Here is a 24,400-nt window from a genome sequence, read left to right on the forward strand (position 1 = left end):
ATCATCTAATCAGATCCTGGGACACAGCATCCACAAATCTAATCAGATCCGGTGACCGTTTGGGCCACCACTGCCCACCAGTAGGGCGTATAAGGCGTAGAAAAGTCGGTGCGCCCCCCTAAACAGGTTATGTTGACACTGAAAGGATGGATCCGCGCGAAGCGAAGGAAGTTGTCGCGATGGGTCTACCAAAAATACATACTGTACGACACCCTCAAGACCCACTCGGTAAATACTTACAGTGCTGTACCCGTTTGTGTTTACCGTACCTTTCGTTTCTAGGCGTTCCATGGAACAGATGTTACCAAAAGCTGCCCGAGCTTCCGCATGCTGATTGATAATTTTTTCCATCTGATAATTTTACGCCATCCTCCCCCCACCAAAGGAGGGGCAGACTTTTTGTCAGAAGCAAAAATTGTCTCGTAAAGGATGGGTCTTAGCGTCTCGGCTGAGCAGAAATATTTCCATCTCAATGAGCCAAACAACGTCACTTCGAGCGGGTCTTTTTTACCCGGCAATTACCGGTCCAGGGGTTTGCTTTGCTCGCGTCGCACAATTAAACGTAAAGATAATCTGTAACCGACTTCGGAGTGACACAAGATCCATCTGATAACGAATTGTTTCGTAAGCAGCCACGTGCCACACGTGCTTGTTCCCGGCGCGCTCTCCTTTAGCTTTCCATTGCAACTTTCTCCAACGATCTTGCATATACACACTTTGGCCAGTCAACACCTAACGTCGAAATGTACTCCAAGTTCTGGCCGAAGGGTGGCCTTCCTGGCATCCTGCACCACTACGTATGTTACTGTCTTCTGGGCAATGGATTCGAGTGCAATTGACAAGTTTACTAACACATGAACCTCACAGACCGAAACTCTTGTCACATTCGAATACGCCTCCACGGCCCCTCGTCAACCTCACAGCATCCTCTTTGTCGGAGGTCTTGGTGATGGCCTTGCGACTACTTCCTACATGTGTGATCTTGTCCGCGCGCTCCAGCCCACGGAATGGTCCCTTTTCACTCTCAACCTTACATCCTCCTACCAATCATGGGGCCTCGGGCACCTCGACCGCGACACGGATGAGATCGCACAATGTTTGAATTACATCAAAGAATACAAGACGTCCAAGTTCGGCAACGGCAAGATCGTGCTCATGGGTCATTCTACTGGCAGCCAGTGTGTGATTCACTACTTGTCTCGACCCAACCCTCACACGAGCACTCCTGCGTTCGATCCGGATCTCGAGCACATCCTTCGCATGCCACTTGACGGTGCCATTATGCAAGCCCCCGTGTCTGATCGGGAGGCAGTGCAATGGGTGTTGAGCGAAGGAATTGGTGGCAAGACGGGCGACGAGATTCGGCCAGTGTATGAGAAGATGGTCGCAATGGCGAAGGAGTCCGTCGCCAAGGGTGAACCTCATGATACAATGCTCCCCCTGTGGATGACGTCTCATATCTATCCTGCGAATACTGCACTCAGCTGTCGCAGGCTCTTGAGTCTGATCAGTCCGGACAGCCCTCAGTCACCAGGTGAGGATGATATGTTCAGCTCCGACTTGAGTGACGAGCATTTGAAGACCACTTTTGGAATGATCAACGAGCGGGGCCTGCTCAAGCACAAATTGATGGTCTTGTTCTCTGGTGCGGATCAAGCAGTTCCGGAATGGATCGATAAGGAGAAGTTGCTATCGAAGTGGAAGGGTATCACGGATCATGATGGCAAATACCAAATTTGGGATCAAGAGTACAGTGCTATTATCCCCGGGGCATCTCATGCATTGAGCAACGATGACCAGGCTAAGCCACGGGAGTTCCTCGTGGAAAAGGTCCTTGGGTATCTCAAATCCGCAGAAAAAGTCTGATCAAATAACTACCTAAAAATGGAAAAATTGACAATCTTGAAGACAAAATAAGACCTAAAATGGTAAAAGAACATGATAGAGTTATGAGAACAGATTATTTCTCACTTTTGATTGCATGGATTCAATGGACCTTGCTCATATAACCGCCGCAAATGCTCCTCTAATTTTGCCCATGTCCGAGGCAGAAGGTTTGCCATCATCCAGAAATTCCCTCGATGGTCTCTTCCTTGTATCCAGCAAACATTGAAACCACTCCAGCCCCGTTCGAGACCTTCATTCCAGTAAGTAACCATACTTCCCACTGGATTTTTCCGTGTCTCGGAGCTCTCGCCCTGATGCAGAACCGCAGGACCAAAGTCGACAAGTTTAATCAACTCTGCCTTGCTCACGTTGTTGATCAGAATGGGCACGGCAGTTGACTCTCCAAAAAAGAGCCTGGGGTTTTTAGCCACATCAATATCGCGGTAAACACGCTTCAAAAAGCAAAGCGTCTGCTTCTCGGTCGACTGCTCGGCAAAGTGACGGCGATGGCTCACTGCCACAGCACCTATAGAACCCGTGGCAGTCCTCGCAGATAGGAAAGCATACGTCGAAAGGACCATATTCTGCAAGAATACCTCGGTCGATTTGCGTATCTCGGGAATCCGCGGTCTAATGTCTAAGAAGCTCATGATCACCATTGGGCGGGGCCTCGGCATGGTAGATGCCGCTGCTTGACATATCCATGCAATTAGGATGTCCCCTTCGCTGGCAAATGGCACATCCTGAGTGCTCCGGCCTTCATTCTCGATCTCCTGGAGAATCTCAGCTTTGAGCTTATTGAGAACGGGTTCGGGTATAAACAAGGCTCGCTGTTGCCGAGGCTGGTTGCAGAACTTGTCCCACAAACACCGCAATTGAAAGACAAGTAGTTTGACTCCAGTGAGACAGTTCTTTTCAAGTTTGAATTCTTCGCTATTTTCCAGTTTTTCCGATGCCGTCGCTTGCAGGAGAATGTCCTCTCGTGCGCCTGTTACCACAGGGACATCGCTCTCGCGACCCGCCAACACTGATGACCAGCCAGACAAGAGGGCCTTCCCGGCCGAGGCATCCATCAACACATGAGGCCATGAAAGTGCGACGAGCGTCGCATCCTTGAAAGAAGAGACATGAAGCGCAATGGAAGGTTCTCTTCGTTGTACTGACTGAACAAAGGATGGATAATTCGGACGAGCAATAAAAGGTCGAAAGTCCTCCGAAACTAGATGGGTAGACGGTCCATCTGTCGCGTTCGGTAAACAACTTGCCAGCGGATGGTCTTGGATTCGCATCTCATAAGAGTCGTGAGTGAAGAATACATTCCGTTCTCCAGTTTCAGGTAACTTTCGGAAGACAACTTCCAATTTTCCATCCGCCTTGTCAAGGTTAGCCGGGTGTTCTTCGACGCTAACCTGTATCAATGAATGCCCAACTCTATACCTACCTTGAATCTCAATCGCCCACCTAGTTTCTTCCAATCTCCAATCTCCAGCAGCCTCGACAATGAATCGGCCAATTTCTCAGCATCAAGGACATCATTGAATCGCATCATCCATATCACATTGTTACGAAAACTTTTGATATCGTCGAGCTTGTGTAGGGGATACACCTCCTCCTGCCCGTCCAAGTACTGCCGGTCAACTTTCATATTGTGGCTGCTACTTACACCATAACAGTGTCATATTAACGGTCGCGGGGTGATCGGTTTCTATTTGAATATCGATTGTAGCCAATTTCAGTGCCAGATAAACCTGGGGAACCATTCTTTAGGTTCTTTCTCAATTTCAGATCAAAGTGGGTCTGTAGACAGAACCCAAAGATTAGACGGGATTGAGATCTACAAGGGCGAAAGTCTCAGCTTGTCACAGATATCACTTTGAGACATTCGGCAAGATCACTCGTTTCTCGTTTCTGGGGCTTGAGATAAATATCAGTGACTGTTTTCACTCTCTGTTTGTTTGAGAATACATACCGTACTTGTAAATAGAAATGGAGACTGATGGTTCTCTCCTTGATAATTGACGTCATATCCTCGGTAGGTGGAGTGATCGTGCCAAGCCACAATCGAAGACTTGGGCGCTGATCTTATACCACAAGGGAGTGAAGGGTATCTAGGATTTAAGCCAGGCTGCAATATTCAGAAATGCCAATATCAAGGTTGTGATTGAGAAATGATACATGCGTGAGAGAATCCGGAATGACATTAGATACAACACCTATACACGTCCGGCCACTCTCGCCATTAGAACCTCCCAGCCAAACCATGAAAGAGAAGAACAGGGTATAAAAATTGTAGAAACTCCAGGCATATTATGTACATTACAAAATCGTGAACAATGTCCTCCTTCAAAGACTTTTGCCTTCAGTTCACATGCTGCGCTCTTGCAAGCTCAACATCAAAGCCACTACCAGCGGTAGTACCTGGCAATCGGCAGGTGTTGCTTCGACTCCTTACAAACCTGGGCCAAGTATTTGTGAGGACGAGATACTTGACTGCCTTTACCGCCTCATCAAAGACATTCGCACCAAGTCCACAGGCGACAAACTCCTCGGGAACATCACCCCAATACCATACACGGTCTCGCAACACGGATGCTGTTACATGAATATCCTTCTCAGAACCGTCGGACGACATGGCCGAGGGTAGCCTTGAGAAGCTGGGAATATTAAAGGGTGCAATCGCGTTCATCTCGGGTTCATCACCATAGATGATACGAGCGGGTTCCTCGAAGATATTCTCAAGTTTTGAAAGTTCTTGGAAACATAGGTTGATCGGGAATTCGGCATGAGGACTGACAAATTCGACGTAGATAGAAAGGGCGCTATTGTATCGCTCTTGTAGCATCTCTTTGAGATCCTCTTCATCTTCGACATCGGAGGCATCCTGTAAGGAGCTCTTCCATTGGGCGACGCTCGTAAGAAAGGCAATATTTTCTCCAGAAAAGTCGTGGAGTGCTGAGAAATTCTGTAGCGAGGCAGGATCACGATCGAGGACGTGTTCGAGAGCAGGCATAGACATCACACTCTCATCGGATACGTCTGTTTTAACAGAGCCTGACATCATAGACTCGACAGTTGCCGTGGCAGATTTTAAAGACTTTGTTTCGGGAGCAGACTTTTGCTTCGACTCCCATTCGGCAATCAAATCAAGAGTCTCTTGGTGAAGGGACTGGTGTCGGAAAACCTCCCAGCAAGGGAGCAATACAGTAAAGATCTCGATGAAAACGATCGATAGGCAGATCCTAAATGGCAGTCAGATCACCTAGTCCACTCGGGAGATAGATGTTTAGGAAATTATTCTTACCACTGAGCAGGTAGCCAATAATTGTTGACCACTTCCATTGCAGGAACATAGAGGGCTATAAGCCAAAGTGGAGTAGCGTGGAGACTATCCAAATAATCAGCAAGAGCACTTTTCACTTCCTATTCACCGAGCTTACCTGGCAACAGCACAGCCAATGGTCTGAACTCGCCAGCCCTGAGTATCATGGATCTCGCGAGACTTCCAGAGAATAATGGGAGCAACGATCCAAGACCAGAAGAATTGCCAAAACACGCCAGGCCACCTGTGAAAGTCAGTAAATCCAGTAATTGGTTCCCATAATTAGGGGTGCCCATTATATTTACCATTCCCAGCCTCGACCCATCTCGGATTTCTGCTCCATCGCAGTCCCAGTAACCTCAGTGCCGGGGATACCCCAAGAACTATGCCATTTGCGGGAAATTATATACATCGACGCAGTGAGGAATATCTAATCCATGGTCAGAATGACGGTTACAAATATGCGCAATGACATAAATAAAATCTCGAGGCACGGGACATATCGACATACTTGGAGGAGCATTGCAAAGCCCACAGTGATGAGACTCTTGGTGGTATAGTCAAGACGTCGGAAGCGATCGATCAAGCCCTTGCCGCCCTTGGGTTCAAAAGCAGTGTTCCCATAAGGTAGCCCGACAAGACGGCTGTTGGGGCGAGTATATCTTTTCTGGAGATTCGCAACATGGACGAAGCGACTATTGGATGCGTGGAAAAGGGCAATGCCACACGGCAACAGAGTGCCCATGATCCAGAATTCGGCGTCCCCTGGTGCCAATGAGCCGACCAATAACCCCAACTGCACTGATATCCAATATAAGTGAAGGAGAATGACGGCCGACAGTGATAGGCCGATGCCTCGAAGTCGAAGGGGGGTTGAATTTCGATGAATGATCAGGTAGACCATGCCTATCGCAATAACAGTGGTCCAAACGCATGTCCAACACACCCACCAGATGCTGACAGGAGTCAGACTGAGCTCCGCCTTGGAGTTGGCGTTGACTCCAAGTTCGGACCCCATGATCGCGATCTCGCCTGGATCACCTTGCTAGATGTCGTCTGGATGCTTCGGTCGCAATGAGAAGCGCACAATCGTGGAGAGGGGGTTGAAGACGCTTATTCTCTAACTTCCACGTGCTGTGGGGTCCGAATTGGACTTTCTTCAACGTAGGATCGAGGCTGCATTAGACAGACGGGCGACGACGGACACCGGCGCTATGGCCGACTTAAGTGACTTGCAGCGTTTCCGAACCCCTGTGCTGAAAATCAGGTCTTTGGAAGGGAAAGCGCTCTTCAGGGATTGTTAAACAAGGGCCGGTTAGCGCGGCTTCGAGATACGGATCCATGATCTTCAGGTCCCAAAAGTTTACGTCCTGACCGTGATTGCCCGATCGATGTGGATGTGATACGTTCAAAGTGCCTATGTGCACATCACACTAGTCGCTATCGGGAGGGACAATGCGTCTTATCATTGCTGATTTAGGTTAAGTGGCCCGTGGAGCTAATGGCCTCCCCCGTGCGACTGGCTATACTCGATCGGCGTTTCAAAACTATTGATTTTGATCCTTCGTCAGCATGACTAGTGAGATTAAAGGCAACTTTGGTACTTTCTTCAGCATCCAAATGAAGGCCTTTGTGTGACTCCATAGCTTCATGATCTACAAATAAATTGTCTCTCATGATAAATAGTCTATCTAGCTTTGTCGATCGCTCATCACTTTATTTCAACTTTTGGGTGTATATAATTGCCTAGCCATCTTTTAAAGAAACTTTGATTCCAAATTTTAGCAAATATTCGAACGGATCATTTTGTCAAGTACATCTGTTTCCCCCTGTACGGAGTATTCAACCCTCCCTTGCCCCGGTTTCTTCAGCAAAAACGACCTCGGACTACCCTCGTTGCTGCAGCCACAATAAACTCAAACTCAATTCAGGCTCTGAAACAATAGCAAAGGGAGCAGAAAGACATCTCCCGTGAGCGACTCCCCAAATCTTCCCATCTGTTCACTAATCAATCAATGTCGAGGGTGCCGGGCGCAAACCCACCCGGAACAAAGTCCAGAAACGTATGATAAAAGCACCGCACCTTATACCTCCTGCATGTTACATCTAGCCACGCGCTTCCTGTCGAACAAGTTCCATGCCTGCAATGCGAAAACTTGATGCAATCTGTCTCCCTATCGCAGCCGAACGTACACATTCCGCTATCACCGCATCTATAGCCATAGTCGCAGTCCGCATGTGTATCGCAGTACTCCTCGGTTGGAGGCTTGTTGTTGAATGGTGGTTTTGGACGCAATGCAACGGAGGCAGTACTGTTGCTGTTTTCTGGATCGCGCGTGCTAATTGAATGATTCCCAGAGGAGATCAGGGTTTCTAATATATTCCCATTGACGCCATTCGTTGGCGCCGCCATTACTTAGGTTGGTCGAAGGCAACTAAGCACCAAAAGGCCGAGAACTGGAGAAGTTAACAACAGGCGCACTCAAAAGCTTGACGCCGACGACGAACCGAGTATATGTCCACCAGGGACGCTAGGACGTGCGAAGATCATCTTGTAAAGTACCAAGCTCCTGCTATTCTTAAAACATATCCTGTGGGGCTTGTTCGGATCAGATATTACGATTCAGGAGATCTCAGATCCAAAGGGACATACCGATCGCAGAAAGTTGATTTGAATGACACTGGTGTAGTTTGACGATGTGGAGGGGGGCGGTGGGGAGGTGGGGAGACAACTTGTCAAGGAAAGAAAAGGCCCAGGCAGTGCTTTATAAAAGCACTGCGTCTATTCGATACCCCAAGAAGGGATAGTAGCGACTTACTTGCCCATTTTGGGGCAGATATAGTTTGCTCTACCATGGAACCCGGATCGGTCCCAATCGAGCTGTTTTTCGGCACATATCATTGCTTGCTAAGTGATACTAGAGCCGTGGCGGGCAATTGTATATGACAACGCCTGAAGTTTATCCAGACATTCCCTCTGGATGCTATTCAACCGTAGCTGTGGTGGGAGTATGCTAAGTTCGTCAACACCCGGCGTCTTTGTTGTATTGTGAAATACTCAAGAGGGATTGGTATGGCCGCCCGCTACCAAGACAGTTGTCGCCTCTCCAGTTCCGGGGGCGGCGCTCCTGCCTGTCCTACCCAGAAGATATCAATCGCTCCTATAAACCAAGCTTCCTCCATCTCAAGTCGTCTACGCAGGATTGGGTTGCCTTGAATAAACAGGACAATAAATTTGCGGAAATAGATTTATCAAACAACATCAGCATTCAAATCTGAAGCCTAGCAAGAGAGAAACCATCAACAGCGTATGTGTGATGAACACCAGTAAATGTACAACGAACTCCTTTCCAAGATAAATTAAACGAAAGGGGCATCACGGCGTCACAAAGGAAAATGGGTAGAAGAGAGTCGGTCAGTCAGGGGGAGTGGGCAGTGATCACCAAACGGGACAAATCCACCAACACCACAACACAAAAAACACCGTGGCCTGTATGGGGTCATAAGAAAGTTGCCGAGCCCGCAACATAGCAAGCCAAACTCCGTGATGGGGAACAAAGAGGTATGCGCAAGAATGGAATGGAAAGTCACAATGACAGTCGGTCTGTAGAAGAGGGAGTTTGCCTCCAACAAAATAAAACCACAACGCCAGTACACCATGATGAGAAAAAAAAAGCCGCTCCAAAATGGGATGCGAGGAATAGACAAAGGAAAAGAGAATCAGACAGGTCACCGAAGGTTGCGGATAACCTTCTTGCCGCGGGCGAGGAAGGGGCTGGGCATCTCGTCACGCTCGGGATCCCAGATGGCAGGTGGCTCACGTTCGGAGGATTTCATACTGGAGGCGTGAGGAGTGGCGCGAGAGTCACTGGCACATCGCTTGGATTCATCCACAGGACGACCACCGGCTCTAGCCTGGGCAAGCTCAACTAGGGTACGACCACCCATGTTGCGCTGCATGACAGCCTTGAACATTTCATCACCACCAGGATTATTAGCCTTAATCGGGGGCGGCTGCTTGGCTGAGTTTTTGCGGGTAGGAGACCCAGCGTCAGCCGCAAGGTTGGCAGATGACGGGATCTTGGACAGACGACGGTGAGGAGACTTGGCCCTGCCCTCATTCATGTTGTTACGGCTATCATATTGAGAGGCTGACGGGCCTCCAGACATCTGTGGAAGCCGAGATCCACTAGAAGGGAATAGAGGGGGCTGGGTGCTGAGTTTTTGCATAAGCGCAGCAGTGTTCTGGCGCAGAAGAGGTCGAGGGGGAGCCTTGAAGGGGTCAGGCTTGACCTTCGGGCGAGTAGGGGACGGAAGGTCAGGAGTGTCGTCCTCATCATCAGAGTAAGCCAGAGTAGGTTCCCACTTGGCTTTTTGGCGCTCAGCTTCGGCGAAGATGTTGCGCGAGGTGCCCGAGGCGGAGGTGCGACGGGGCGAAAGTGAAAGTGAAGCAATTGAGATGGGGGATGGCTCGGCCATTTGCACATCCTGGGGTGACTCGACTACGGTCTTGGAACGACAGAACGGAGTACGAGTCTCTTTCCTGGGCTTCCTATTATTGTTGGAGGAAGGAGACTCCAGGGATAGCTGACTGATGTCGGTGCTAGACGGAGCGTCCGAGTCGTCAGTTACAGCTCCGGAGGAACGCGATTCGCGACCACTAGTCCGAGATTGCGAACTGGAATCGGAGCGACGAAGGCTGGTACGGAAGAGCTCTTCGCGAGGATTGCTGTGTCTCTTCTGCTTCTCCAGCTCGATGGAAACGCGGTCTTGGACCTCCGCTTCAAACCGCTTGCGAAGTCGGTCCAGTTCGCTCTGCACCTGGCGATCAATCTCCAATCGCGCCTTCACCTCCCATTCCCGGCGAACGGTGTTTTCAATCTCAGCCTTGAATTGCTGCTTCTCTTTCTCCACGTTGGCCAGCTTCTGCTCCATCTCGCGGACCTTCTGCACGGCGACCTCCTCCCGGCGACGCAGGGTCTTGCCAAGATCCACTACTTCCTTCTCCTTGCGCATCAGACGAATAACAGGAAGGTTGATCAGGGCAGCCGTGTCCGGGCGGTTGTCAGGGTTGACGCGTAGGCAGCTCCCAATGACGTTCTTCAATTCGGGCGAGTAGTAGTCTGGGAGAGGTGCGTATTTGCCTTCGCGAATCTTTTGCACCAATTGAATGTGGGTGCGCGCATTGAAGGGGGGCTCCTTCGCGCAGAGCTCATACATGATACATCCGACCGCCCAAATGTCGGATCGGAGAGTGTACTTCTCGGCCGCGCAAATTTCGGGGGACATGTAGAAAGGGGTGCCGACATATGTGGACGCGAAATCGTGAGATTGCATCTGCTTCGACAGACCGAAGTCGCCCAGCTTCACGGTGTTGTCGCTACCAAGGAAGATGTTCTCGGGCTTGAGATCACGGTGCAGGATAGTCACTTGACCCTGCTTTCCTTTGAGGCCAGATGGTTTGGGCGGTGCTCCGAGGATGTTCGATCCAACTTCGGCAGGGTCTCCTCCGTAGTGACATCGGTACAAGGCAGTAACCAGCTGTGACAAAATGCGCCAGACAAATTCTTCCTCGGCTAGCTTGTTTGCCTTCTTGAGGTTCTTGATAACCATGCTCAAGTCTCCACCACCACAGTATTCCATGTACAGGTACAGATCTTGGCTTGCTTTGAGATGTTCGCGGTGGTAGTAGGCGACAATGTTCGGATGTCGGAGGGAGCTAAGGATATTGAATTCCGCTGTGAGCTGCTCGCGCTCCTTTTGAGACATCTTGATGTAATTGATTTCCTTCCGGCATAGTATCTGCGACCAGTTAGGTATGTCCCGCACCAGGAGCCTGCGCCGGCATGGAAACTCACGAATCCGTCTGACTTCCGCTTGACTTTACGGATGATACCGAAGGAGCCGCAGCCTAGAGGATACATGAACTGTCAATAGGAATTGTATAAATCATCACCACCGGATGTTGTACAACTTACCGATCTTCTCCAAGATCTCATACTTGTCCGCCTCAGCCAAAGCAATCGCCATGGCTATAGATTACTGTACCAGACAGTCGGGATCACAGGTATCGAAGGGATATTAGAAGGGAGGGAGGATAAGAAAAAGGTCATGGAAGAGGAGAGTTGACAAGGTCCCTGTGTTGTTAGTAAGGTGAATTGAAGAATTGGTGGAGGGAAAAGTTGAAGACGGTATGGGGTTTAGAGGTTCGGCGATCCTCAGTGTTTGGGTGCTGTTGCGTTGCACGGCAACGGGAGTCATGGCGCTTGCCCTTCAATGGCAGGCGGTCGCAGCAACCAGAACGGCCACCCAGAGTGGGACCATCTCCTTTAATTGCCTCGGCCAATTGAGGAAATATATCTACGTAACAAGTGTAAGGCACAAGAATTTCATGCATGAATCTCATATACCGAGGAACCATCCTTGAGCACTTAGACCTACTTTCTGTTGCAGCATGTCCGTATTTCCGTACTTGGTAACTCTTGCTGCAACAGACAAACAGACTTCCTGCAAAGCCCTAACTGACGTCACATGATCTTATCGATAAGCCCGGCAACTGGTCCCGCATCTCATCGATTCTCCTCCCACTTCGAGGTGACAAGCTGGATCGAGCATCATGGAAGACACGGAAGAGAGGACCGTACTACGCAAGGATCAGCTGGAAATTAGCTTGCACAATGAGAAAAAGCTAATCAAAGAAGGCACCATCAAGGATGACAACCCACTAGACCTGAGTGAGCCATTCCGTGACCTTTGCAGTGCTTGCCGGAGAGGTGATCTGAAAGCCTGCCAGGAGAAAATCACCGAGGGCGTCAATGTGAACGCTCGCGATCTATATGATTATACGCCATTGATCTTGGTAAGTGCTGTGAAAGCCACTGTACCGGGCATCTACGCTTCGGCTCCATCGCTTGAACAACATTAGTAACCAATATATATCCTGGACAGGCCAGTCTATGCGGACACTATGAAGTTGCGCAACTTTTACTTGAATCGGGCGCACTCTGCGAGCGAGATACATTTCAAGGAGAAAGGTAATTTTAAATTCGCACTGCCATTGGAGTACTCAGGAGCTAAATCATCGACTCGGATAGATGTCTATACAATGCCTTGAATGATCGGATACGAAACCTACTCCTCGAGTACGATTATTCCAAGTCCACGGACCCACTCCAGCCCCTTGCTGCGCACATCGCTTCATTGCTTACTCGAGAAACTCCTGTCACAACCGATATCACCGTGGCCGTCGGCGACCAGGACGTCGCCCTCCACAAGTTCATATTGGCCGCCCGCTCTCCCTACTTCCATACCAAGCTTGCCGCTGCTCCAGAGACAACAACATGGAAGCTTCCCAGTACCACCCCACCAGAGGCATTTGCCGCTGCAATCCGATATCTATACTTGGGTGAAGCTCCTCGCGAACTTCGGAGTGGACCAGGGACTGGATTCACAGAATCCGAAGTCTTCACTGGCATCGATAAGATCTCGAAATACCTCGAAATTGAAAGTCTCATGGATAGCCTGCTGGATAGTGGGGATAGACGGCGGGCACGGCAGCGCAGAACTACGGAGCTTGCTAAGGGCCGTGATCAATTAGAAGAGTGGTTCCGGCAGAATGTCCTGGGCAATAGGGTGGTCGTCGAGACATCGAAAGTGAATGATGTCAAGTGGGATCGCAATAACGCAATCTTTGCAGATGTCCTTCTGCGAGCAGATGAGCTACCGGACGAGGATGACAGCGCTGCGGACGAGACCCCGAAATCTACTCTGTTCCCCTGCCACCGGGCAATGCTGCTTCGATCGGAGTTCTTCCAGGCTATGTTCACATCCTCGTTCAGAGAAGCGCATATTACGAATCACCTGCATATTATCGACGTGGACTGCTCGCCCGACGTTCTGGAGATTATCCTGACCTTCTTATACACCGAGCGGGCGGATTTCTCTCTGGAGATTGCTGTCGATGTGTTGTTCGCCGCCGACATGCTCTTCATCGAAAAGTTGAAGACCAAGGCGGCCGTTGTCATCAGTACCTTGGGCAGTGGAGTGTCTCAATCCGAGGCAGCTCGGACTCGAGGTACCAAGGATGAAGATGACATTGATATTTATTCTATTATTCGAGCCGCTTGGTTGACTCGCGTCCAGCGTCTGGAAGAATTTGCCGCTCGTTTCCTCGCATATAGATTAGAGGCTCATATTGATTCGCCCGAATTTGCGGAGTTGATCCAAGAGTCTGCGGCTCGTATTCAGGCGCGCCAGGAAACTGACTCGATTGAGTTGCTGGATGATATTCGCTTCTACCTCAATGAGCGTTTCAGGCTACGATTCGACGATGCCGGTCTTGATGAGTTGATGGAAGAGCAGCCAACAACTGCGAATGGCGATGACACTGCCCGGGCTGACAATATGGAAAAGATCACGGAAGGTGTCGAGGCATTGAATGTGGCCAAGTCGACGCCGGTGACAACTGCACCAGAGGCGCCTGCTCAGCAACCGTATGGATATACCCGAGAGATTCGGACATTGGACGGTGCGCTCGTCGAGGACGAATTCGACGAGGACGCGATGAACTACCAAATCCTGTTGGAGAAGCTGGATGCTCTTTTGGAGAGATTGAACCTGGACGCGTAAGCTCTATGTGCAGGGTGATCTTACGATCGACCGAAGGCCGCCGACGCAGTTTTACCTGCATCTGCTTTACGATCTTATGACCGTGATTACAAATACTTGGCATGAGAGGCAATGTGAGTTTTGCATATACATATTATTTACATACAAGGCAGACAAAAATCTAGATATAGATATCGATCGCATTTTGCGTCATGAACCGGGGGCATTGACCTGCGCATTTTGCACTCGTAGATGAAACTTGCGGCATGATTGTGCAAGATCCAGTGGACGTCGAGGCCTTAGCTCGATAGACTTGGCACATGCAGAGTCGATCGATAGTCGCTCATGGGCACCAGAGGCCACCGGCCGTTTGGGAAGGTTATCTTCGTTCCATATGAGTTGATGGATCAATTACCCTTCATGGGCGTCTTGACAACATCTCTGATGAGCTGTAGAGGTCTTCCAAGGGATGACCTGTGATGACCGGAGACTGGAAATCTCCCACTGCCTTCAATTGTGTTCGGACACCCCTTCATGGCGTATGACACCAGAGGAACTCATTGGCGGGTTGAGGCCGTCTGGCTTCAATGTTCGTGATGCTTGCTTGGTTCAAGCGGCAGGAAAGCATGGTTATAATCACCGCCGCACTTCCGGTTGCTCCTTGTCCTTGCTGGATGCGGCCCTCTGTTTCTTTTCTTCCATCTTGGCATCCAAGTCCCGGATCTGATTCTCAAGTATGCCTTTACGGGCAGTCAGGTTGGAGCGCATGTTCTGGAGAGCTGTAAGTTGCTCATCGAAGGTGGATTCTTGGCGTTTTCGCGTGGTCTAGACATACAATTCAAAAGAAAATGTTAAAATCCGACACATATTTGGTGTATCCTGGGCTTATGACCGTTCACTCGGTGAATATGCCTATTGCTAGACACGGGGGTGCGGAAGCGTCGGTCTTCGAACTTACCTCCGCAATCTCCTCTTTCGTCTTCAACCCTGCTCCATATAGCGAACTGACAATCGTAATCGACGTCACTGCGGCTGTCAAGACCAGCCGGCGTACATTTTGAGGCGAGGGCATCTTTCCATGCGATGTGAAAGGTAGTTTCCGATCTTCGCTTTGTCTCGTAGCTGCAACAAAGAAATCCCCGGATTCACCGCCTACCCAGATGGGCCTTAGTATTGATCGGTCACAAAGACGCGTCTTCCGTGCCCTCCTCGCGCGTGAGATCTCTTTATCAGTGGACTTGCGCCTTGCGCCTTTCGTGGCCCCTCCTCCACTCCACTGATCAAAATGTCTTCTCGCGGCGCAAGACACCATACGGTACCTCGTCGGCGCTCTCGAAGCGACGTTGGTGACGACAGTGACGATCCAGATTCCATCAACGCGACTCCCGCATCCAACAGCAAACGTCCTCGCCTGAACCCCACCGAAGAAGAGCCTGTCACTGAAGATGGAGAGAACGAGGAGGACGACGATGATGAAAGCGACGCGGCCGCAAGTCAAGACTCAAGCCAGGCCCCCGCCCGGCGCCAAACTGCCCACCGTGGAATCGGTCCGGGTGGCTACAAACCTGGAGCGATCTTTCGAATCAAAGTCACAAATTTCGTGACTTATACGTCCGCCGAATTCCATCCAGGCCCGAAGCTGAATATGGTCATCGGCCCGAATGGCACAGGCAAGAGTACCTTGGTCTGCGCCATCTGTCTAGGTCTTGGTTGGGGTCCACAGGTATGCTCCATCTACCCTGCACGGATTTCTTCGCAGTTCGCTGACACAGGGAATTTTTCTTTGCATTAATAGCATCTTGGACGAGCAAAGGATCTTGGTGAATTCGTCAAACACGGCTGTGCGGAAGCCATCATCGAAATCGAACTCGCGGGCCCACCGAAGCTGGCTTCTAACCCCGTCATCTGTCGAACTATCAAACGCGATGGGAATAAGAGCTCATTTACTATCAACGGACGGAATGCCAGTCCGAAAAATGTGGCGAACCTTGTGCAATCCTTCGCGATCCAAGTGGACAACCTCTGCCAATTTCTCCCTCAGGACAAAGTTGCCGAGTTTGCGGCCCTTTCACCCGTCGAACTTCTCCATTCTACACAGAGAGCTGCAGCTGATCCGGAGATGACTAAGTGGCATAAGAATCTCAAGGATCTCCGGCAGAAACAAAAACAACTTGAGATTGAGAACCGAGGTGACAATGAAACCTTGGCAAACCTGAAAGATCGGCAGGATCAGCAAAGAGCCGAAGTCGAAAACATGCGGCAGATGGCCGTAGCACGGGAGAAAATGGAGCTTCTGGAATTCTGTCGGCCGCTTGTGGAGTATAGAGAATACCACAGAGAGTTTGACAAGATCAAACAGGACAAAGCCCGAGTTGAGCGAGAGTATGAGCAACTCAAAGCCGAACTCGAACCTACGATGCAGGCAGTCACTGCCAAGGAAAGCTATGCAGGCAAGATCGACCTCGTTCGAAAATACCGCAAACAGCGTGCTCAGCAATTATCCAATGCAGCCTCATCCTGTGAGCAAAAATTGAAAGATCTCCAAAGTTCGATGAACGACCTAGATAGTCAAATCGCGGCGCAGAAGACCAGCTCCCAAAAGCACAAAACCGAGGGGCTGCAGGCGCAGCAAAGAGTGAAGAGGCTAAAGCGGCAATTGGAGGAAGAAACCGTAGAATTTGACGCCTCTCACTACAATGAACAGCTGGTAAGCCCCCCCCCCCCCCCCCCCCCCCCCCCCCCTTTTTTTCCCCCCCACGACTCGTGCTCATATCTGTTTTTAGAGGGAAAAAGACTTGCTCTTCGTGAACTAGAGGAAAGGGCGAAGACCATTAAGGATAATCGACTCCCAGTCCACGAAATATCGAAGCGGCTATCGGCCCAGATCGAAGAGGCCGAGACGCAAATTCAAAATCTGGATTCCCAGACGGGCCAGCAGGAGCTCAAGCTGCAACAACTGTCTATGGATACCCTCAAAGCCTATCGATGGGTTAAAAATAACCAGGCCATGTTCGAGAAGCCAGTCATTGGGCCTCCCATCGTGACTTGCTCGATCACAGATCCCAAGTATGCCAATGCCATTGAGGCCCTTCTCAATAAAAACGACTTCCTGGCATTTACAGTCCAAACCAAGAAGGATTTCCGTACCCTGCAACAGCAGCTGATGGGACAACTGAGACTTCATGATATCACCATCAAGACGAGTCCTTCTCGGGATAATCGAGAGCCCCCAACGTCGGTCCAAGAACTCCAGCAGCTTGGCTTTGACGGCTGGGCGAAGGACTTTATTAGCGGACCCGATCCTGTCATTGCCTCTCTTTGTATGGAGAATCGGTTCAGCCAAACTGCCATCGGGCTCAGTCAATTTAGGGGTGAACAAGCAGAGATCGACGAGCTGCGCAACAAAAGAATCACCACATTCGTGGCCGGGACCCAGTTGTACCACACTAATTACCGTGCAGAGTATAAAGCTTCTTCAACTAGCATCAAGGCGGTTCGCGAGGCCAGAGTCTGGACATCACAGCCTATCGACACGTCTATTAAAGAAACACTTCTCCAAAACATCAAGGAGTTGAAAGAGAAAAAGGAAGACGTCGAATTGCAAATTCAGGCCTTCAGACAGGAGCTGGACGCATCGCACAAGTCTCACAAGGAGACGAAATACGCAATGGTATTTTCTGAGGTCTGGAACTTGACACGCCATTTCGCTTTACTAACCAATTATTGTAGGAAACAATTGAAAACGAAAAGGCTGCACAGCAAAGTGCTTACACAAAGTGGCTAGCTATCCCTGAAACAATCAGTACGACACATCGCTATCTATTGAACTTGTTGGCTTGTGTATTCTAACTTTCTTTTAGGCCAAGAAGAAGCCAAGATGAAGAACATCCAGGAGCTGTTCGCGGAGGTGAGAGAACAAGTGGCTGCGTATCGGGACGAGCAGGACAAGATTGCTATCCAAAAGGCGGAGGCAGCAATCGCTTATGCGGTAAGTGCCTTGCTAATTCAAAAATTCCCTCGCCGATACTAATGCGGCCCTTAGGACGCTGCCGAAGCGCTTCGACGTGCTTCTGAGGAGCGCATCAAAGCTGAGGTCTGGTACCTAGAAGCCCATTCGGATCTCGAGACCCTCAAGGAAAAACATGCAAGCTGCACAAGGCTGCTGGAGCAAAAGGCCCTAGAAGTAAGGGAGGTCGGGGAGAAGTTCAGAGAAGGCCGTGGGAAGGGTAGCAAGTTGTTAAAAGCGGCCAGGGAAACTAGCACAAAGGTCAAGGAGCGACCAAACAGTGAGGAGGTCGTGCAAACGGTTACCCATATGGCGTATACTCTCGACAATCTCAATGCCGATATCGAATCCCAACAGGCCCAAGTTCGGTTGTTTGTCGGGGGTAATAGCAACATCATCAAGATCTTCGAAGACCGGGGAAAACAAATTGAGAGACTCGAGACCAAACTCAGCGATTACCGACGTGATTTGGCCGGGTATGATGATGCAATCAAGGAAGTTCGGGAGCGTTGGGAGCCGAGACTCGATGCACTCATTGCCAAGATTAGCGATGCCTTTGGGGACTCGTTCGCGCGCATTGGCTGTGCTGGTCAGGTCAGTCTGGACAAGGTAGAGGCCACACCTGGTCCGAATGGCGAAACTGGCGGCAGCGAGTTTGACCAGTGGTCTATTCAAATCCACGTTAAATTCCGCGAACACGAGCAACTCTCGATCCTCGATTCCCATCGCCAGTCCGGAGGTGAACGCGCCGTCAGCACGATCTTCTACCTCATGGCCCTCCAGTCGCTGTCCGCGTCACCCTTCCGCGTCGTCGATGAGATCAATCAGGGTATGGACCCTCGAAACGAGCGCATGGTCCACGGCCGCTTGGTGGATATCGCCTGCGACTCTGACGATGACGGAGCCACCGACGAGGATGGTAACCCTGTTGGCGGCGGCGGTGGTGGTCAATACTTCCTGATCACTCCCAAGCTTCTGAGCGGGCTGTCTTACAAGCCCGGCATGCGCGTGCTGTGCATCTACAGCGGCGAGCATATGCCGGAGGAGTATTCCAAGCTCGACTTTGGCAGAGCTGTCCGGAAAATGAAGGCCATCAACGAGAAGAATCAGATGGCCATGGGCGAGTCTCATAGGATCGATGTCCACGGCTGATGGGCAGCACTTTCGGGAACGTCTTCGGAATTCTGATGATTGTGGCAGCTCTATCATGTTCTAGCGGATAGTCACGTCGACCTCCTGGCTTTCTCAATTTCTACCAGGCGTTTTCCTTTTTCTCTCTTCGTGCGTTCTGGGTTATCTTGGAGTCTGAGTGGATGGCAGCTTGGATGGTATCGCTGATTGATTTACAAATACCCAAATTCCATCACTATTGAATTCTTCCAAGCTACCAGAAAGCATTATTGTAAGATGTCTTGTTATCTGGACCGTACCTATCTAGGATTAGAGTCCATCCAGTCTTGAAATCCTTGGTTGGGTGTCTATTCCATTGACTTGTAGGTATGCCTAAGTGTAGCCCTGGATCTAATCAGGTAGTAAACAACCTCGAGACCTTCCGGGTTCTAAGGGTTATTTTCAGTAGATGTATGGAGTTCTGCCCCGGTGTTGAATATATATCTTGAAGTGCTACTACCTATTCAGGAGTACACTGATGATTGTCTTTACTTCCTTTCTCCAATCCAATCGCTGTATCTCCAACCTTATCGTAAATATTGAATCTATCCATTTTCACTGCCTGTAGAGTAACCCAGCCTAGGCATGCGCAAATCCAGTTCCAGTATATCGCGCTCGTTGCATCCCTCCCCGCCAAGACAGGCTGACGCGGTCGACCACCAGCCATCGAATCCTAGCCGGTCGCAAGCTAGAAACGAACAGCATGCCGAAGCTTGTCGTACTCTATTGCCTACTCTAACTATTCTAATTCCCAAGATAGCAAACACCCGACTCAATTGCAACTATATCGGCTTCAGATATAAATATCACTGTCTATTGACGCCTCAAACTCATAGTATCCCCATCCCAGGGACGCGATGATCATCAACGGCGTGATCGGAGCTACTAAACCGAGTAGGCATAGCTCGAATCGCCCACATCGTCATGGCTCATTTTTATCAATACGCCGCAATCAACTGGCTGCATGAACCCGTCTACTATTCGATGAGGGACTAGGGAGAGTCTGGGATAGTGTGAATAGGGGATACAATACAGTTATTTACCCCAATAATCAGACCTTAGGGCGGGCTGGGGGCATGGTTGGATGAATTAACGAAGCAAACTAACTCATCGGGACCTGCCCGACCGGGCAATAGCCTCCCCTCCAGACTGTAAATTAATGGGGTTTATTTACCACGGAATATTCTAGTGGAGCGCGAACCCACAGCGAGCCTCCGGACCAACTTCTTCTTCCTTTCTGGCTCCATGCAGTGTCGGCCACCCCGTGTCTGTGCTGTGTCCACCCTGTCCCTGTCCACCAATCCTCTCCACTCGACCCTTGACCCAGGCCCCGTCGCTTCGGTAGACGGGAGAGACCCTAGTGATTGATGAAGTCCACAATCCACTCACCATGAAGGAAGGAGCAAGCACGCAGTATGTGCTACTCCTGTATGTGCATACATAAAATTGCAGGAAAGGAGCCAACCATCATCATGATCGGAGATTAAGAGGAGAGAAGGGGAGATATTCCTGGCTATCCAAGCCAGAATCCCGGGGAGGATGTGACCAGCACAGCTAGCAGCTCACTAGTTTTGCTTTGTACGCAGTCCAGCATACAGAGTACAGGAAGCATGCTTAACGACCAAGTTTGGGAGCCATCTTGCAGTGTGACGACGCTGCATTGTCAGGTGAGTCGTTACATTGGTGATCATCGTCTTGTTTTTGGGGGTCAAACCCCTATGTATCCTGGATAGTCCGAGAAAGATATCTAGAGGTATTCCAGATTGTATATTTTGTTGATCGCTGGGACCTTCTACCTCGCGCATAAGGCTATGATTCAAAGTATGCGTTCTTGGAATAAGTGTTAAAGTGTATCTTCTATCTACCTCCTCGAAGGAGTAACGAGCGTCGATCAGATAGTCCACGTCCGTGCAGAGAACGGAAGTGATTGTCTTGGATTTTCGTTATACATGATTCATGATTATTGTTTTCTTTGTTTCTAACTTTGAAAAGTCTCAGTCAAAGCTAATAATGCAAATGCCGATGCCTAGCGGCGAATCATCTTAGGCTAGATTCGACAGAATGTATTATCCTTCCTTACTGACGGGTACAACTTATAATAGTATGTCGGATGAGATGACAGAAATAGTCAAGCCTGGAGGGAACGCCTTTACTTTAATGGCTCCTAGATTACCATAACCCATTATGACTCCATATTTCCGGCCTCAATATGCAACAGAGTAATCCTCCTCGATTCTCTGCGACTCCGCCCCTTACCACTTGCAACTTCGCTTGGACGCACCATGTACTCTGAACATCGGCATCTTGATTGATTTAGATTAGCAACATATGCGATGGACATCGGCTAGGGCAGATGATCCTCGTGCTAGTTGCGACCGACAAGGCTACAGCACACTACCCTGGACCACTACTGTACTAGTATGGACTCGTGTCATGCAGATCGACCACCGGGCGTTTCCGCCGCCGATCACCGGCTCCATCCTCGGAGGTTTTGCATGCCAATCGTTGGGCGACGTTGGGCACCCCTCTCTTTACGGTCAACTCTAAACCGGCTGGATCCCTTGGAGGGGAGAGCTTGAAGGCGGATTTGCCTCCCCCTCTTCGGTCATCATCCGCGGAAGTGAAGTTTTCTATCCGGACGGAGTCCTGTTGGTTCGTACAAAGAGAAATGAGGGGCATTAATCTATTCAACGCTCTAGCCATGGCAACTACTGCCTTTGATGGGATCGTTCCAGCCCTCCTCTCATCGCAGAACTCAAAGGGTTGTCTATGTACAAACCTTGACCGATCGACACTGCGCCCCATCTGCGGTGGAGATGGCTGGGACGATTGGTCCTAGAATCTACGATTCTGTCGGAAACAACCCTCAGGACAACCAGTTAGATCCCTAGAATGACATTATTTCTCCTCGCAAGCTTGAACATCATCTCGCTTTCCACACGAGAGATCCCAAGCAGCTGCGCCTGAGCTCTTAACCTCTTACACGTTGCATCCAAGGCGGATCCATCATCCTACGCCTCCACCGGCGCATGGACCAGATCTTACTTGGGGCGTCCCACGCTGCTTTGTTTAGTGGGGTGAAACCGTTGGGTCATCTGTGAATTGCGACTCGAAAACTGACTCAAAGACTAACCAGTAACTAGAATACAGTATGAAATGCAGATGGAAGACCGTACAAAGTGCTGTACGCTTTGACTGCACCGTGATTTCCCTCGGCCCCCCCTTCTCCAACTGCAAAGTCAACTCTGCAGTGCGACAAAACTTTCTCCTTTCTATGATGTGTACGAGGTCAATTTATTTTCCCTCGTTCACCGCTCATTTCTGGTTGGTCATCATCACGCAGGGTGTATACTGTAGAATGGTCCCTGTGCTCGAGTCCACAAGGCCACAAAGTATACCCCCACGAAGTATGACGCATTTCTCCAACTTACCCAACCTCCTCTTACCTCGGAATTTCCGCGATCCAAGCAGCCAGCCTCAAAAAGCTAGCTGCAGAAAATCATCCCCATCCCAGTCTTGAGTCAAATGGAACGCGCGGACGGATCTCCGTGGCGCCGTTTCCCTTGTTCTAACGGCCGACAATCCTGGCCAGCCCCCTCCCCTTGCTACCCTGGGGCCATCATGGCGTTCACCCTTTAGAAACTGCGCCTTTTGCTGGTGGCTTGACTGTATCCGTTGCCCCGGAGTATTATGGAGCTGCTTCTAGTCTCCCCAGGGTGTAGTCCTGACACCCACCGAACGGCGAGTGTGTGTGGGTACATGAGTGGTTGGCCACATTGACCCTGTGATGCGATGTGCAGAGTGTTAGAAGGGCACGGCGCTTGGAACACGAGATGGTAATCTCTGCAGTAGTGCTCGCATCTCATCGTCGAGTAACCTACATAAGTCCGATCCAAAGATAGAAGGCAGATAAAAGCACAGACCGCTAGAAGGACGGTGTTGAGCAAGTATATCACTCGACAACCTCGACGAAATTTAATGATTATACTGATAATCATGATAATAATCTAGATAGCCAAGCAGATGGTATTGTTGCCTGACTATCTCTTGATAAAAAGAATGTGCTCTATCGTAGGCTGGTTTAGAACTCCTACCATACTCGGTTTAGAGAGAGAATACTAATTTCCTAGCTCCACCACAACCGGAGCTTAATGCATCCATCCGCAACGGCTCTGATCTCCAATAACGTGGCCGGAGAAATGCACCCTTTCACAATCAACAACCCCAGTCAGATCAGACACAAACAAAGCGCACACACCCGATGTTCCACAGCAGCTTTCATCACCCCCTGTTTTAGGAGCGTGTTCCGATCCCAGCGTCGTACGACGTGTCGCAAGGAATTTCGCCCTGTAAGCTGGAAATTGAGAAATTCAGATCTGGACGGGACCAGATGACAACTTCCTCTAAGCGAACCTTCCACATCCTTACACTTTGATTTACTTTTGGATGATCTCCCAGGGGGAATACGGAGGTCAGCAGCCGTTTTGGATTGTGCTTTGGGCTGGCTGTGCATGGAGTTGGGAAGCGCCGGCGCATGGCAAACGTACAATCAAAGTGATGAGTTTGACTATAGACTTTTACGATGTTTGACTTGCATACGTAGTAAATAATACAGTACATGGCGTATGATAATACATCAGATCTTTGCAACATTCGCGAGACCGAGCGAATAATGAATACCAACTGAGTGAGGCCTTAGGCATTCACACACTCGACCATGAATGGAATGCAACCGTAGGATGATCTCCTGCACCACGAGTAGGGCATTTAAGTTGGGAAGAACCAACAGCAACAAGATCAACCCACCCACGACGAGACTGGACAGCGTATCTCGCTGGACCGGTTTTACTTTGCCCACGCACCCCCTCCCTCATCCCTGCTTCCCTCTTCTATACGAAATAACGAATCATCCAGCAGGAAGCCAACGCAAACTCACAGCAATCCCTGCAAAATAGATAATTCTCGTTCGTCGGGAAGAAACAATTGCCGGCATAATTCGTAAAATGTAGTACGGTAGTAACGCAATCTAGGGTAGATCATCGCAGGATCGACCATTAGTGCCACCAGCGCCGGGCAGCGAAGCCATCAACCATTCTATGAACCAGGTTGTTGGTTGTTAACTTGTTAGTTCCCCCATGAGTGGCCTGAAAAAGATCATCAGGTGGCAAGGCCACGCCTCGCTTCCCTCCACCCGACCAAATCACCACCCGCATGTCAGGGTCTGAAACGATCGTCCTGGCCCGGCGTTGTTCGGTAAGTGGACGAGCCGTGGAGGGAAAAGGCAGACAGGGAGTATATTGCATACTGAACGGTCAGCATCGAAGACGACATCCATGATCCTTGAAAGTTCGGCCAAAGGGTCATATCGCATTCTTGATGGGTCCGATCCATCCCCGGTGCTGCTGGGTGGA

The 24,400-nt window shown here is 50.0% G+C and overlaps 7 protein-coding genes across 7 annotated transcripts; 3 read left to right on the forward strand and 4 right to left on the reverse strand.

The window, feature by feature from the left end:
- Positions 1–743: 743 nt before the first annotated feature.
- On the forward strand, positions 744–1,866 carry sidJ (putative siderophore biosynthesis lipase/esterase; the record flags this gene model as incomplete). Its single annotated transcript, XM_056700692.1, has 2 exons — positions 744–797; positions 868–1,866. The coding sequence occupies 2 exons, from the start codon at positions 744–746 to the stop codon at positions 1,864–1,866; spliced, it is 1,053 nt and encodes a 350-aa protein (XP_056552755.1).
- A 101-nt stretch (positions 1,867–1,967) lies between these two features.
- Positions 1,968–3,532, reverse strand: N7496_007774 (uncharacterized protein; the record flags this gene model as incomplete). Its single annotated transcript, XM_056700693.1, has 2 exons — positions 1,968–3,260; positions 3,329–3,532. 2 exons carry the CDS (start codon positions 3,530–3,532, stop codon positions 1,968–1,970), a joined length of 1,497 nt encoding a protein of 498 aa, XP_056552756.1.
- Positions 3,533–4,246: 714 nt separating this feature from the next.
- Positions 4,247–6,224, reverse strand: N7496_007775 (uncharacterized protein; the record flags this gene model as incomplete). Its single annotated transcript, XM_056700694.1, has 5 exons — positions 4,247–5,126; positions 5,189–5,272; positions 5,325–5,450; positions 5,512–5,636; positions 5,718–6,224. 5 exons carry the CDS (start codon positions 6,222–6,224, stop codon positions 4,247–4,249), a joined length of 1,722 nt encoding a protein of 573 aa, XP_056552757.1.
- A 2,711-nt stretch (positions 6,225–8,935) lies between these two features.
- nimA (serine/threonine protein kinase nimA) lies at positions 8,936–11,236 on the reverse strand (the record flags this gene model as incomplete). Its single annotated transcript, XM_056700695.1, has 3 exons — positions 8,936–11,008; positions 11,065–11,117; positions 11,185–11,236. The coding sequence occupies 3 exons, from the start codon at positions 11,234–11,236 to the stop codon at positions 8,936–8,938; spliced, it is 2,178 nt and encodes a 725-aa protein (XP_056552758.1).
- Positions 11,237–11,822: 586 nt separating this feature from the next.
- N7496_007777 (ankyrin repeat and BTB/POZ domain protein) lies at positions 11,823–13,834 on the forward strand (the record flags this gene model as incomplete). Its single annotated transcript, XM_056700696.1, has 3 exons — positions 11,823–12,065; positions 12,155–12,240; positions 12,301–13,834. 3 exons carry the CDS (start codon positions 11,823–11,825, stop codon positions 13,832–13,834), a joined length of 1,863 nt encoding a protein of 620 aa, XP_056552759.1.
- A 615-nt stretch (positions 13,835–14,449) lies between these two features.
- N7496_007778 (uncharacterized protein) lies at positions 14,450–14,885 on the reverse strand (the record flags this gene model as incomplete). Its single annotated transcript, XM_056700697.1, has 2 exons — positions 14,450–14,638; positions 14,772–14,885. 2 exons carry the CDS (start codon positions 14,883–14,885, stop codon positions 14,450–14,452), a joined length of 303 nt encoding a protein of 100 aa, XP_056552760.1.
- Positions 14,886–15,098: 213 nt separating this feature from the next.
- On the forward strand, positions 15,099–18,971 carry N7496_007779 (DNA repair ATPase SMC5; the record flags this gene model as incomplete). The annotated part of the gene is made up of 6 exons (XM_056700698.1): positions 15,099–15,536; positions 15,609–16,520; positions 16,599–17,483; positions 17,543–17,615; positions 17,674–17,801; positions 17,856–18,971. 6 exons carry the CDS (start codon positions 15,099–15,101, stop codon positions 18,969–18,971), a joined length of 3,552 nt encoding a protein of 1,183 aa, XP_056552761.1.
- Between the last annotated feature and the right edge of the window lie 5,429 nt (positions 18,972–24,400).

The sequence above is a fragment of the Penicillium cataractarum genome (genome assembly GCF_028827025.1).
Source record: "Penicillium cataractarum strain IBT 29864 chromosome Unknown utg000007l, whole genome shotgun sequence".
NCBI classification, from domain to species: domain Eukaryota; kingdom Fungi; phylum Ascomycota; class Eurotiomycetes; order Eurotiales; family Aspergillaceae; genus Penicillium; species Penicillium cataractarum.